This window comes from Lactuca saligna, chromosome 1 (assembly GCF_052625555.1).
Source record: "Lactuca saligna cultivar CGN05327 chromosome 1, ASM5262555v1, whole genome shotgun sequence".
NCBI classification, from domain to species: domain Eukaryota; kingdom Viridiplantae; phylum Streptophyta; class Magnoliopsida; order Asterales; family Asteraceae; genus Lactuca; species Lactuca saligna.
In genome coordinates this window covers 11556057-11569445 of record NC_136417.1, presented here as the reverse complement: position 1 = coordinate 11569445, position 13389 = coordinate 11556057, and the positions used below count along the sequence as shown (strand labels likewise).

General features: G+C 35.2%; 1 protein-coding gene across 2 annotated transcripts; it reads left to right on the top strand.

Moving 5' to 3' along the window:
* Positions 1-5037, top strand: LOC145006534 (uncharacterized). 2 transcript variants are annotated; one of them, XM_078965648.1, is made up of 12 exons: positions 1-283; positions 853-1426; positions 1524-1605; positions 1706-1772; positions 2054-2239; positions 2324-2384; positions 2481-2810; positions 2924-3005; positions 3168-3234; positions 3322-3507; positions 3588-3648; positions 3715-5037. In XM_078965648.1, exons 2-12 carry the CDS (start codon positions 853-855, stop codon positions 4569-4571), a joined length of 2553 nt encoding a protein of 850 aa, XP_078821774.1. In that variant the 5' UTR covers positions 1-283; the 3' UTR covers positions 4572-5037. The 2 variants fall into 2 exon arrangements, with proteins under 2 accessions (XP_078821774.1, XP_078821831.1); XM_078965705.1 differs by having other exon boundaries at positions 1-287.
* The last annotated feature ends 8352 nt before the right edge of the window (positions 5038-13389 follow it).

Genomic DNA, 13389 nt, shown 5'->3' with positions numbered 1-13389 from the left:
TAATTGAAACAACTGAACTAAAAAAGAGATATCAGTTGTGTTTTAGGGGAAGCAACCCTGTGATGGAATCTGAGCAAGAACGACTCCGAATCTCTGATGCGTTTGTGTGTGTTATCTGTGTGTGACAGTTTGAATCCCTCGATACTTGGGCATCGCTTCAAAATCTTCTCAACCTCTCTCTGCCGTAGATTTTCTAATCCCCACGGAGGTCAACGGCGGCGGCTATTCTCTTTTCTCCACCATTTTCTCCCTCTGAGACGTCTTCATTTCCCTAATAGTTATCGTAAGTGCGTAAATCTCTAACTTATAGCTTTAAATCAAACCCTACTTGAATTTCACCAAATAATTCATTCTCTCTCCATCTCTCATACACAATTACAGAGTAATTTGAGTTATGAAGTTCCTGAAATTGTACTTTTGAATTCCTGTTATGCGACTTTTCCGAATTAGTATTTGGTGATGTGGTAATTTGGAAATTGATACTTGTTGTTGAACTCATGAAGTTTAGTTTGGTAATTAGTAATTACGTAATGTAGTTGGGTAGAATTCCTGCTTTCATCGCTTTTCTTCTGCTTTTTTTGCAAACTCTTCCGAAAAGCACTTTAATTGTGTAGTTGGAAGAGTGGCATCCATGAATTAGAAGGACATTTAGGGTAAGATGCAGAAAACAAATGTGAACCATAAAAGCTTAGAGTTGAATTTAGTTTAATTTCATGAGTAGGAGTTCTCTTAGATAGATGTTAACACTAATTTGGTAGACAATGTGCACCTATGATATACAACTTCTTTCAATTTTCAGTGTCGATTTGAACATTTTGATTTTACATTTTGATGCTCCTAATGCATTTGCAGATGGAAAGAAGCATGGAGGTTTATGGCCCACCTGTTAAAAGGAGAAGGGTATCACATCCACACCGAGTGAACCATTCTGAATCTAACAAAGAGCCTAATCTGCTCCCCCCAAATGGGAGCACAGATACTACTAGTATGGCTTGCATAGATGAATCACCTGCAACTGTTTCTCCAGCAGACATGCCAAATGTAGAAATGGTAGTCAAACAGGATGACACATTCAATAATGGGAAAGAAAGTTTAACTGAGGGCTCCCAGATTGACTGTTTTGCCCTTGAGCAAGAAAGCGAAAAGAACAAGGATAACATTGTGATGGAAGGATCAGAATCATCTACCAGTGAAGACAGGAGTCATCCCAGTGATAAAAACACAGAATTGAAGATGGATGTGGTTGATTCAATAACTAAATTGGATTCAATTAAAGAAAATTCTAGTGAAGTTAGGAATGAAGATAATCGTCATTCAAATTCTAGAAAAAAGCTTCTTGTCCTTGATGTGAATGGGTTGATTGTTGATATTGTAGCAGATCCAGATGAAGCCTATAGAGCTGACACAATAATAGGCTCAAAATCAGGTAGGGATTTGGTTTTAAGAGTAAAGATTTAAAATTTATTCCTCTATATCTATGCTACTCAACTAATTTCTAACTTAATTATTCTTTGCTGTTGTAGTTTATAAGAGACCATATTGTGATGAATTTTTAGATTTTTGCTTTGAGAGATTCAATGTAGGTGTCTGGACATCAAGAACAAGGTACTCTAAATTTTTGTCACTTGTATGGAATATAAGTTCATCATATTACTTTCTTACTCTGTTTTATTTTCTCTTATCCATGTTTATGAACTTCCTCCAGAAGAAACATAGAACGGGTTCTTGACTTTCTTATCAAAGACACTCAGCATCAATTGCTTTTCTGTTGGGTAAGTCATATTTTCTGTACTTCTTTGGCATTTTAGATGTATCATGTGTTTCATCTCTAAGCACCAACTTGTATTTTATAGGGTTATATGCAAGAAATAGCTACAAACTTCTGTTGTTTTGTTTATGATAGCATCATACTTTCAGTTCTTATGACAGCATTGTACTTTGAAAAATTGAAGCTATGCCATCTAAAATGTGCAAATTAATGAAAGTTCATTGCTATTTCTTGCATTTAGCTGTATATCAGTATTAACATGATAAAGATTGGTTTTTGACACAGGATCAATCTCACTGCACTGAGACCGGTTTCAATACTATTGAGAACAGTGACAAACCTTTAGTTTTAAAAGAACTTAAAAAGTTATGGGAAAAACAAGATCCTAATCTTCCTTGGGATAAAGGAGTCTATGATGAATCAAACACTTTTCTTTTGGATGATTCTCCATATAAAGCACTTCGCAACCCTGTAAGCTCTTCTTCTTCTTTCAATTTCTTTTTTTTATTATCATCAATTAAAGGTACTAATTGGCTTCACAATTCTTATTTTCAGCCGAATACTGCAATCTTTCCATATACTTACAGTTATCGAAACACCCAAGATAATGGCTTAGGTGAGTCATTGTGTTTGTGTCCCATTTATTTCTGTTTATACGAACCAAAAATAGTTTGCATGTGCCAGGTGTCATATTCTTGATTTTCCATTACAGGACCTAAAGGTGACCTTCGAAATTATCTTGAAAAGTTGGCAGCATCTGATAATGTCCAAAAGTTTATACAGCAAAACCCATTTGGCCAACAACCTATTTCTTACAACAATGAATCATGGAAATTTTACCTTAAGGTTATTGGTGACAGTGCCACCTGTCCACCACCAGAAGCTGATGCTGATGCTTCTAAATCTTGTTTTAGAAAGAAACTTTTAGTTATTGATGTGAGTGGGTTGCTTGCTGATGTTGTGTTGCTCCCACGTGAAAGATATAAAGCAGACACTATTCTACAATATAAAGCAGACACAATACTACCAGGGTCAAGGGCAGGTATGGAAAATATATATATATATATATATATATATATATATATGTATATATACGGGTGATAATTATTTTATTTGACACTGCCTCAAGAAATTGTTTGGTGTTTGGTTTTGCAGTGTTTAAAAGACCTTATTGTGATGAGTTTTTGCAATTTTGCTTTGATAGATTCAAAGTAGGTATGTGGGCATCAACATCAAGGTATTGTAATGTAGTGATTGGTAGGAGGGAATCAGTGAAGGAATGGAATGACCCATTCCATTCCTTTATCATTCGATTCCATGGAACCAAACATACCCTGTACTTGTGTTCTTTATTACTGTATCTTTTCATATGATTGTTTATGCTCATACCTGTTTACAGATTTCATACAGAACGGGTTCTTGACTTTCTTATGAGAGACACTCAACACAAATTGCTTTTCTCTTGGGTAAGCCAAGCCCCATTTATTCTTCACTTGTATTATTACATTGTTTATTCCATTATCATACACTAATTTTTTTTATTTTTTTGGCAGGATCTATCTCATTGTACAGACACAGGTTTTCGTACTGTTGAGAACATGAACAGGCCCTTGGTTTTAAAGCAAGTTAGAAAATTATGGGAAAAGGAAGATCCAAATCTTCCATGGGATATTGGAGACTATGATGAATCAAATACACTTCTTTTGGATACTTATCCATCCAAGGCTCTACTAAATCCCGTTAGTAGTCTCTACCATTTTCATATATTTCTACTTTTATTTTGCTTTCTTAATATTTCAGTTTCTTCTTTCCATTTCAGCCATACACAGCAATCTTTCCTTATGCTTACTGCTACTGGAAGACAGAAGATAATTCCTTAGGTAAATAAATCATCCTAGTCTTTTTTTTTTTTTTTTTTTTTTTTAATATTTTCTGTTCCATGATAGGGTCTGATGGGGACCTGCGAATATATCTGGAAAAGTTAGCAGCATCTGAGAATGTTCAAAAATTTGTGGAGCAAAATCCATTTGGACATCGTCCCATTACAAGCAAAAATCTTTCATGGGGATTTTACCAAAAAGTTATTCGTGTCTTTACATCAAAATCCGAAACCGACAACATTCCTGCTTCCACTCTTCCAATCAAATCGGAATCAGAAGTCAACACTGTTACCGATTCCGCTCTTCCAACTAAATCGGAATCAGAATCCCACACCCCAACCAAATTGGAACAAGAAGCCGACACTCTTATGGTTTCTGATCTTCCAATTAAATTGGAACCAGAAGCTGACACTATGACTGATTCCATTCCTCCAATCAAGTTGGAACAGGAAACCAACACTGTTACTGATTCCGCTCTTCCACCACAAGCCGACACTATTACTGATTCTGTTCTTCCAACCAAATTGGAACCAGAAACCGAGACCATTACTGATTCCGCTCTTCCAACCAAATTGGAACCAAAAGTCGCCACTATTACTGATTCCATTCTTCCAATCAAGTTGGAAAAGGAGGCCAACACTATTACTGATTCCGCCCTTCCTAACAAATTGGAGCCAGCGATTACTGATTCCATTTGTCCAATCAAGTTGGAACAGGAGGCCAACACTGTTACAGATTCCGTTCTTCCAACCAAATTGGAACCGGAAGCCGGCGGTATTACTGATTCTGCTCTTCCCACAAAATCGGAATGGGAATCCAACACCAGTCCTGCTTCCCTTGCTGAAACCATAAAGGAGCCAGAAACTGAAAGTAATACTGGTTTGGCTGCTGAAACCCTAATAGGTTTGTCACACTCACACTAACATTAAACCTGACAATAAAATGAAGTGAGGCCATTTTGATACATGTTGTACTCTGTGTTTGTTCATATTTATAATTAGATGATCTAGGCCTTAGATAGTTTGAACTTTGAACCTAGCACTTAGCACATATCACATATGCATTCTTTGATTGTTGCTTTTTGCATCCTGTTCCTGTTATGTTACATTTTTACCGGATTTTGTGAGCTGGTACTACATTATATATGACACGAAGGTGGCAGTTGTGGCTGCTGATGCTGGTGAGGGATAGAGTGGTTTCATGGTTTTTGCTTTTGTAGGTGGACTGACCAAATGCACTGCAGTGATCTCATATTTATAGTGTTGTGTTAGATTGTATTCTTGATTTGTTCTTTTTGGTCATATGATTGGTTGTCTGTAACACCAAATTTTGTCATGCTTGATTTTTTGTAAAACTTAATGAAATTGTTTAATCATCTGTTTCTTATTAGTGTATCCTCATCATGTCCTTAACTGAATGGCTATATGGGTTATACGAATGTGCAAATGGATGCATGTATTGATGTGTAAGTAGCCAAAAGGATTTGTCTCTTTTTTTTTTTTGGAAAGCGAACTTCTTTGTATGGTTAAAACCGAATAAAAGCCACGGTCATGATAGTGTATTGACTTGCTTCAAACAAGTTCAATCTAGAGTGATGAACAAAACAATCTAGTAGATACAGTTTATTGATCCATGCCTTATGCTTGACACAAAAATTATGCCGACAAGCTAAATTTAGTGGACCAATTGACATTTACCACAGATTTTTGTCGCCAAAATTTTCATGTTTGGCTCATATTCTTTTGACGTGGTAGCATTGTATCCATTGTTAGATGTTCTCCCCTACTTGATCCGACATTAGATTGTTATGTGTTGCACAATTAGGAAAAGTGGTGAAAGTTAGATTTCAAGATAATATGTAACCTTACAAGTGTTAAAGTAGTAAGCACTACAAAAAATAACTACAAAACATTATGGACCAAAAGGACCGGGCTGGGTCGAGCTACTTGGTAGTATTATGGTTTGATTGTAAATAGTTAAATGAAAGTCTAGGGTTTGATTTTGGAGTGAGTTGTTCACTAAATAGTTTGTAAAAGTGAAAGGAATATAAAGAAATTACTCTATGGGATGTGTTTGTAATGGGATCTATAGGCCACATCAACTCCATTATATGTTCACTACATGTTCATTAACCTTTAGAAACGATTACCACTCCATATTGTTTATCTTTTATATATATATATATATATATATATATATATATATATATATATATATATATATATATATATATATATATATATATATATATATATATAGAGAGAGAGAGAGAGAGAGATATTATAAAACATAAATAGATATTGCACATTACATAACTTAAATTATTAATAAAAAACATAAAAACATAAAAATTCAAACCTAAATTACTGGAAAAAAAAAAACATAAAACCACAGAAATTTAAACCTAAATGACTTAAAAACAATAGAAAATTAAACATAAAAATTAAAATGTTAAAAACCTAATTTCCATACTTATCATATTTTATAGGTTTTCAAATATGTCGTTAACTTGGTGTAAACCGCTCGTAGTTCACGCCATTTTTCATTAACTGCGTCATACATTCAACCCGTTTGTCTTCCCAAAAGCAAGTGAAAGTGATCTAAAACACGAAGCCAAAATTTGTTTCTTATTTGCGTGATATCCGTCCTCAAGTCACACGAATATAAAATCCAAGCTTTAGCTAAAGCTTTCTCCTCATCTTCGTTTCAAATCGTTCCTCTTTTTTTTGTAGTTTTTCCTTTTGATTGCCTTCTTCTAAATGGTTGTGTTTCTTCAACCCGTTCGTCATCGTCATTGTTCAGGTTTATACGTAGAGATTGAGATAAGGGGACTTGAGATGGTTGTGTTTGGAATTGTTGACATTGAAATTGTTGAAAAGCTTAGAAGTGGGGTTGGTTGAATTGTTGTGGTCTTTGTTGTTGGAAATAGTTTGGTTGATAAAGAATATTAGTAAACAGAAGTTGTTAGACTGGGGATGTTAACATTTGCATATAACCTTGATATTGATCATTTTGAGTGTTTTAGGTTGTTGGGGTGTTTGAAGTGGTTGGGATATTTTGATTTTGATCCATACTTTTGAGAAAAAAAATGAGAGATGAATGGTTTTGTGGTGTGAAAAAGTTTTAATAATGTTGGTATTTATATGGTTTAGTTTAAAGTTAAAAATATGATTTTTTTTTTTTTTTAATGTTTTTTACATTGTTAATGGGTCAATTTTGACCATTTTTGTAAACTACTATCTATTGGTCACGAATCCGATACAAATCCACACCACGGTGCTATTTGTTTTTTTGGAAAAAAACCTCTTCAGACTTCTTATTGTTGCGCGGTGCAGCACACGTGCAACAATGTTCATTTCGCAACTGTTTGTTTTTCAGAAGTCTTCGGATTAAAAAACCTATGCGCGTGTTCTTTTTGACGCAACACTTTTTTTGCCTCTTCATACCTCTTCCAACCTCCTCTTCTTCTTCTTTTCTAGCTAAAATATTGATTATATATTGCTAAAATTTTATTTCACATTTTTTTTTCGTTTTTTATTTTGTTTATTCTTGTTGATTTTTTTTCTTTTTTTTAATATTTAATAATAATAATTTTTTGATGAAATATCATTATTTTATGCTACAATATCTTTATTTTTTTGTTAAAATATCATTATTTTTTGCTGAAATATCATAAATTCTTGTCGAAATTTCATACATTATTAAAATTTTGTTAATAAAACACTGTTTTCGGATTACAAAATTAGTTTATTTTATTTTTTTAATATCTGCAGCAGTATGTAGATGTTAAAAAAAATAAACACATTTCTTATTACAGTCTACAGCTGTTTAGTCCACCTCTTCTACTGCAGAGGGTTGCAGAAGTGGTCCGCAGACTTTATAACTTTTTGCTCAAAAACACAAAAAACACCTACATTTACGGGCTAAAGGGGCTGACATATGTGGCCTAATAGGTATAAGACACTAGTATCCATCAAATCTTATGGATATAAAAAGAATCCAAGATCTATGGATCCACTAGATACACATATATATCCGCTAATTATCACACAGACACCAACTAAAGCCTAAAAACCCAAACCTACTTGCTATTCTCCAGATTCCTTAATACCCAAAATCTCAATGCAGTTTAAGTCCAACAAATAATATAACTATTTTTAATAAACTTTATCAAAACATCCATAATTATATATAAACTTTACGGTGAAATCTCAATAATTAGGATGTTACATTATAATAAGAAGAACTAGAAAGGTGCCCCCCTTTGGGGGGGGGGGGGGGGGGGGGGGGGAGGGGGGGAAGGTGTCACACAATTCGGTTGTACATTGGTATTTCTTAACCAGACTAAAGTACATTGCCATTTCTTAATTTGATTACTATAAATCTTCTCCTTTGACATGAATAACATCAACAATTTGGTTTCCATTCCTCCACTTGTTCCCCTGTCGTATAATACATACTAACTTTTTAAAGGGTATTCCTGTTTAGAATGGGTTTAATGTGAGCTAGCCTGGACAAATGTAAGCAGAGTATAAGAGGTGACTAAGCAGTCGATTATGAAGTTGGTGACAAACAAAAGAATTGAAGTAAGAAATAAGCTAAAACTAACCAGAGGGGTATGTACAATGGATTACACAACGCATAGAGCACAACGAAAAACTACAAAAATATGTAGTTTGTTTCGTAAAATTAATCTCTCCAACAACCACTATATAAAAATTTTGAATGGGGGTTAGTGTTTACATTTAGAATCAAGATTTCAAGTAAAAAGGGTAAATACCCCCACCAACGGGTTACACTGCCAACATGGACAAGTAAATCATAATAAGATACCATTAAACAACATGAAATAAGAAACTCGCTTGTTATCATGCCAATCCACCACAAAGGCTCATATAAGTATGAATATCCTTTGCTTCCCGAAAAAAAAAACAGATAAAATAGAGATATTTGTTTGTACCCTATTTTTTTTTCCAAATCTCTATTTTATGACAAAACAGAAATGTCCTTTTTGATACTCCCAAAAGAGCAGATTGGCGGGTAGCTTTCCCCATTTGAAGTGGAAAAAAGAAGACTCTTAATAATAGTATTACCCTTTAATAATTGATAATTTTGTTATCTAAAATGAATATTGAAGCTTTATAATCATCTTTCATGGTGGCTTTATGGTGTGATTGTGATCAAAATACATTTCTCCTTCCAAAAGAAAAGCACAAATTCCTTTTTTGTATAGTTGAAAAATAGAAACAAAAAAAATAATAATAAATAAATAAATAAATAAATTTGGAGTTATCTATCAAATTACAAGTGTTAAGAGAAGCTAACATGTATTTGGGTTTGGGTCTTGTTGTTGTGGCGACCTGGCTTAGATATATTCTTTTCTTCATCAACATCTTTTGTAGTTGCATTGGTTTTTTCTGGTTGATAATAAGTGGTAGCCACATAGGTTACATTTAATTACTGTGTTGGCAGGTCACCATTTTCCTCTGTTAAAAAAGTGAAACACAAATCAGAAGGGCAATAACATGTACACTTGAGGTCAATAAGTTAACGTAATCGAACCCTCAAACCATCAATTTCACGAATAAAAACCTACACAAGAAAACAAACTTGCGAGCCAGTTGCTACATGACATACATATTTCACTCTTTTTTCATTTAATCTATCAAGTCAACTACTACCATGTGGTAGCAAAAATCAAGTTATATCATTGTAAGATTACATTCATAGGTGGCATGTCCAACCATCTTCTTCTACATCAACATGTCATATATAGAACTTACTTATATTTTACACTAATTAAAATTTTTGGTCCTTAGGTATAGATTTTATTTTCAGTTTTAGTCCTTAAGTGAGATTCTAGCAAGAAGCACAACTGAAAATAAACATTAACTGTTAAGAGACATGCAACAGAAAAATAATAGCAGTCAAAACTTTTATCAGGTTTTCAGATAAAAAAGAAGAAATGTGATTAGGTTAAAGCATTTTATCGAGCAGTTGGTGTTCATCAAAATAACTTTCAGTTTCTTGTAAAAAAAAAAAAGACAAACAGAACAAAACCCCAATTCATCAAATATGTTACACCTTCATCAGAGCAATGACATTAAGATAATGTTAACTAAAGATCTTGAACATACTCAAACCAATTATGTTGGCTGGTTTTAGAGATCATACACTGAAAAATTTTGCAACTGAAAAAAAAAAACAGTAAGTTATTTATGGAAAAACAAACAATCCAAAAGCTATGTGTGCAGATCACTAAGATATCAGACGTAAAAGAATGAAATGAAACGCAAATGTAAGCTGTAGATACCTGAAACCTAGAAAGAAGATGGTTAGTGCATTGGGGGTGTGTTGCAGACGATGCGTTAGGAGTGGCTTGCTGGAAGAAAAGCATGCACGGAGGGAGCGGTCATGGGTGGAGACGAAATGGAAGAGAAAAGGTGGAGGAGAGCAAAATTGAAGAAGGTGGAGGAGAGCAAAATTGAAGATGTAGACATTTGAGACGGTGGGATTAAGCTAACCCAGGTATACTACTCAACCCAAGAAATAGTACCCTGGTCAGGTACTGTTCCTAAGGGAACTCTTTTTTAATATATAAATATGTAATATTCTAATTACACCTATTAGCATTCCCATATATATATATATATATATATATATATATATATATATATATATATATATATATATATATATATATATATATATATATATATATATATATAATACCTTATAAATCATATTAGGTCAAATGCTGAATTTTAAGTCGTCCAAAAGATAATGCATCATGTAGTACAATTTATGAATTGTAGTATCAAGTAAACAAATGAATCGATCAAGGTCAACAACCACCATTCCTCAATTTTAGCCAATTGAATTACTCAAAACCAATTAAATAGGTTAGATCGACATTATATACCTAGGGGGTGTTTGTGATTGCGTTTGAAAAGTGCTTATTTGCTTATTGGCTTTTTAAAAAGCTAATAAGCCAAAAAAAAAGTTTTTGGCAAACTCAAAAGCACTTTTCAGAATAGCTTTTCCATAAGCTTCGATAAGCACTTTTTAATAAGCATGTAAAACGTGGCTTTTTGAAACTGCTTATGGCTTTTCAGCCAAAATATGTAACGACCCAATCTTCACGTCCAGAAATTTTGTTTTCTTAAAACTTTACTTAGAAAACACTAATAATTAAAACATTGTTTAATTAAACTATTTCACATCGAAAACCCAAATTTAAAATCCACAACATGTAAACAACCAAAATATCAGAGTATCAATCCCATAATAAACTCATAACTACGGAAACAAAAGTGTGTGTGATATGTTGCTACCGCGCCGGCTCCTTTCCCTTAGCTGAAGAGGTACCTGAAACCAAAACTGAAAACTTTAAGCACGAAGCTTAGTGAGTTCCCCCACTGTACCACATACCATATAATCACATAACATACATAAATTGTCAGGCATATCTAGGTGCCCGACCTACCCCTTCGATCTTCTCGACCAGATACTGCCTAGCATATCTGGGTGTTGGCCTCCCCTTCGGTCCTCTCAACCGGATACTGAGGAAACTATTTCTCCCCTCTACTACTACCACATAACATGTATCACAACATCAGAATCTATCTAGCATGGCTGGGTATGACTACCCCTTCTGCCCTACCGACCGGATATCTTGGGGACTATCTCCCCCTATTGTCACTAGCACATAAATACAACACAAGTAGTAGTAATCCCTTAGATGAATATCACGGAGACAATCATCTACATACAACTCCTACTGGTGGGCCGGCATTGTGGTCGTAGACCCACCGCTACTGGAAGGTAACTCACCTCAAAGTAGCTACTGATCTGATCGGAAACTAACTGTCTACTACTGCTGCTGCGGACGCCCTCCGACTATAATTCCCACAAAACGATCAGTCAAACACTGCTAGATGTACTTAGGGTAAAATGACCCTTTTACCCTTAACCAAGTCGAAATCCAAGTCAAAGTCAACTTCAGTTGATTGGACTCGTCGAGTCCGCGAGCAACTCGCCGAGTCCTTCCCTTACTAATCCGGTCCTACTCGCCAAGTCCCTCTCCCCACTCACTGATTCACCCTCGACTCACCACTCGGGACTATGGGGCCGACTCGAGTACCGACTCGCCGAGTTTGAGGAACAACTCGGCCAGCTCCAAGCAATCTTCATAGGACTCTCCGAGTTGTTCATCCAACTCGCCGAGTCTAAGACCATCTTCATAGAACTTGCCGAGTTTCACTTTGGGACTCGCCGAGTTCCTCGACCCATTTCCCAAGTAGGTCATATCTGAGACATGCAATGCTTCAAAACCACAGATCTATGGTCCTAGGGCATGTTTACCATGTAAAGTTGCAAACTTTACGTGCATGCACGGCCTAATGAGCTCAAACATGCAATTCCAAGCTCTTTAAGAGGTCCTACACTCAATAGGGACCTCAATCACTTCAACCACAGAGACTTTATGCTACTAGGATGTCCTAAAGGTCCAAATCCGAATTCCTTGTAGAACATTAACCATAAACACATATAGATTTAGGTTCTTAGGGCTTAAACCTCTTTTTAGGGACAAGAAGGGGGTTCAATGAACTAAAGATCAAGGTAGGAACTTTTCTACCTGAATAGAAGCCCCTCACAGAGTAGATTCCAGATCTTCTTCTCTTCTTGCACTCCTCAACCTTCTCCTTCTTCTCCCAAGATCCAAACCACCTTCACAATGCTAAAAAGATCACCCACAAGGACACAAAGGGCTAGGGTTTCATTCTACAGACCTCTGGGAGTGCTAGGGGAAATGGAGGTTGGGTTAGATCGTTTAAATAGGGTGCAAACACCCGGGTTAGGGTTTTAGTCCAGACAGGGTCTACTCTCCGAGTAGCCAGAGTTGATCCCGTGACTAGTCCTGCTCCTACTCGGTGAGTTAGCCCTTCAACTCGCCGAGTCCAAGATTAAATTGCAATATATAAGGAGAGTTAATAATCAAGAATACATACCAGGAACCAGGTGCTACAAAATAACTTTAAAATCACTTTTTAAGCCAAACAGTTTTTAACTTATTGACCTATTGACTTTTTCACTATAAAAGTTATCCAAATACTTTTTGAAAAACTTTTTTTTACCACCACTATAAGCAAATGAGCACTTTTGTCTAAAAGCACTTTTCTAGTTAAAAAAAGCACTCCCAAACACCCTCCTAAATTACATATTCAATTGGCATCCCATATTTTTCCATTCTCTTTGTACGTGCATCTGTATCTCAGTATCTCCTTTTCTGGTGCATCGACACAGCCACCCACTAGACAACTCACTACCATCGAATTTTTGTAGAGCAAGAGGCTGCGAAGGGAAGAAGGAAACAAGAGGGGTAGGGTGGTATGCTTATTTTTTTTTTTCATTTTTTCATTTTATTTTGTTTATGTATGTTTATAAACTCAATTTTGAAATTGGGGCTTTTGATGTTGCTAAGGATTAACAATAGTGATTTTCTATTTGGTCACTAATCGATCCTACTTTCTTTCCCTTCGGCTTTGTCTTCTCCTTTTCTTTTCAACCTCCCCATTTGCTCGAATGATCTTTGAAGTTCCCACAATTTGTTATCCATGTATATATGTCATATGCTAATGAGAACAAGAAGTAGAGGATGAATCGTGGTGGTATTCAATAGCCATAGATCTATCAATCGCCCTCTTACCATAACTCAGGAATGTTCATGTTTAATATTTT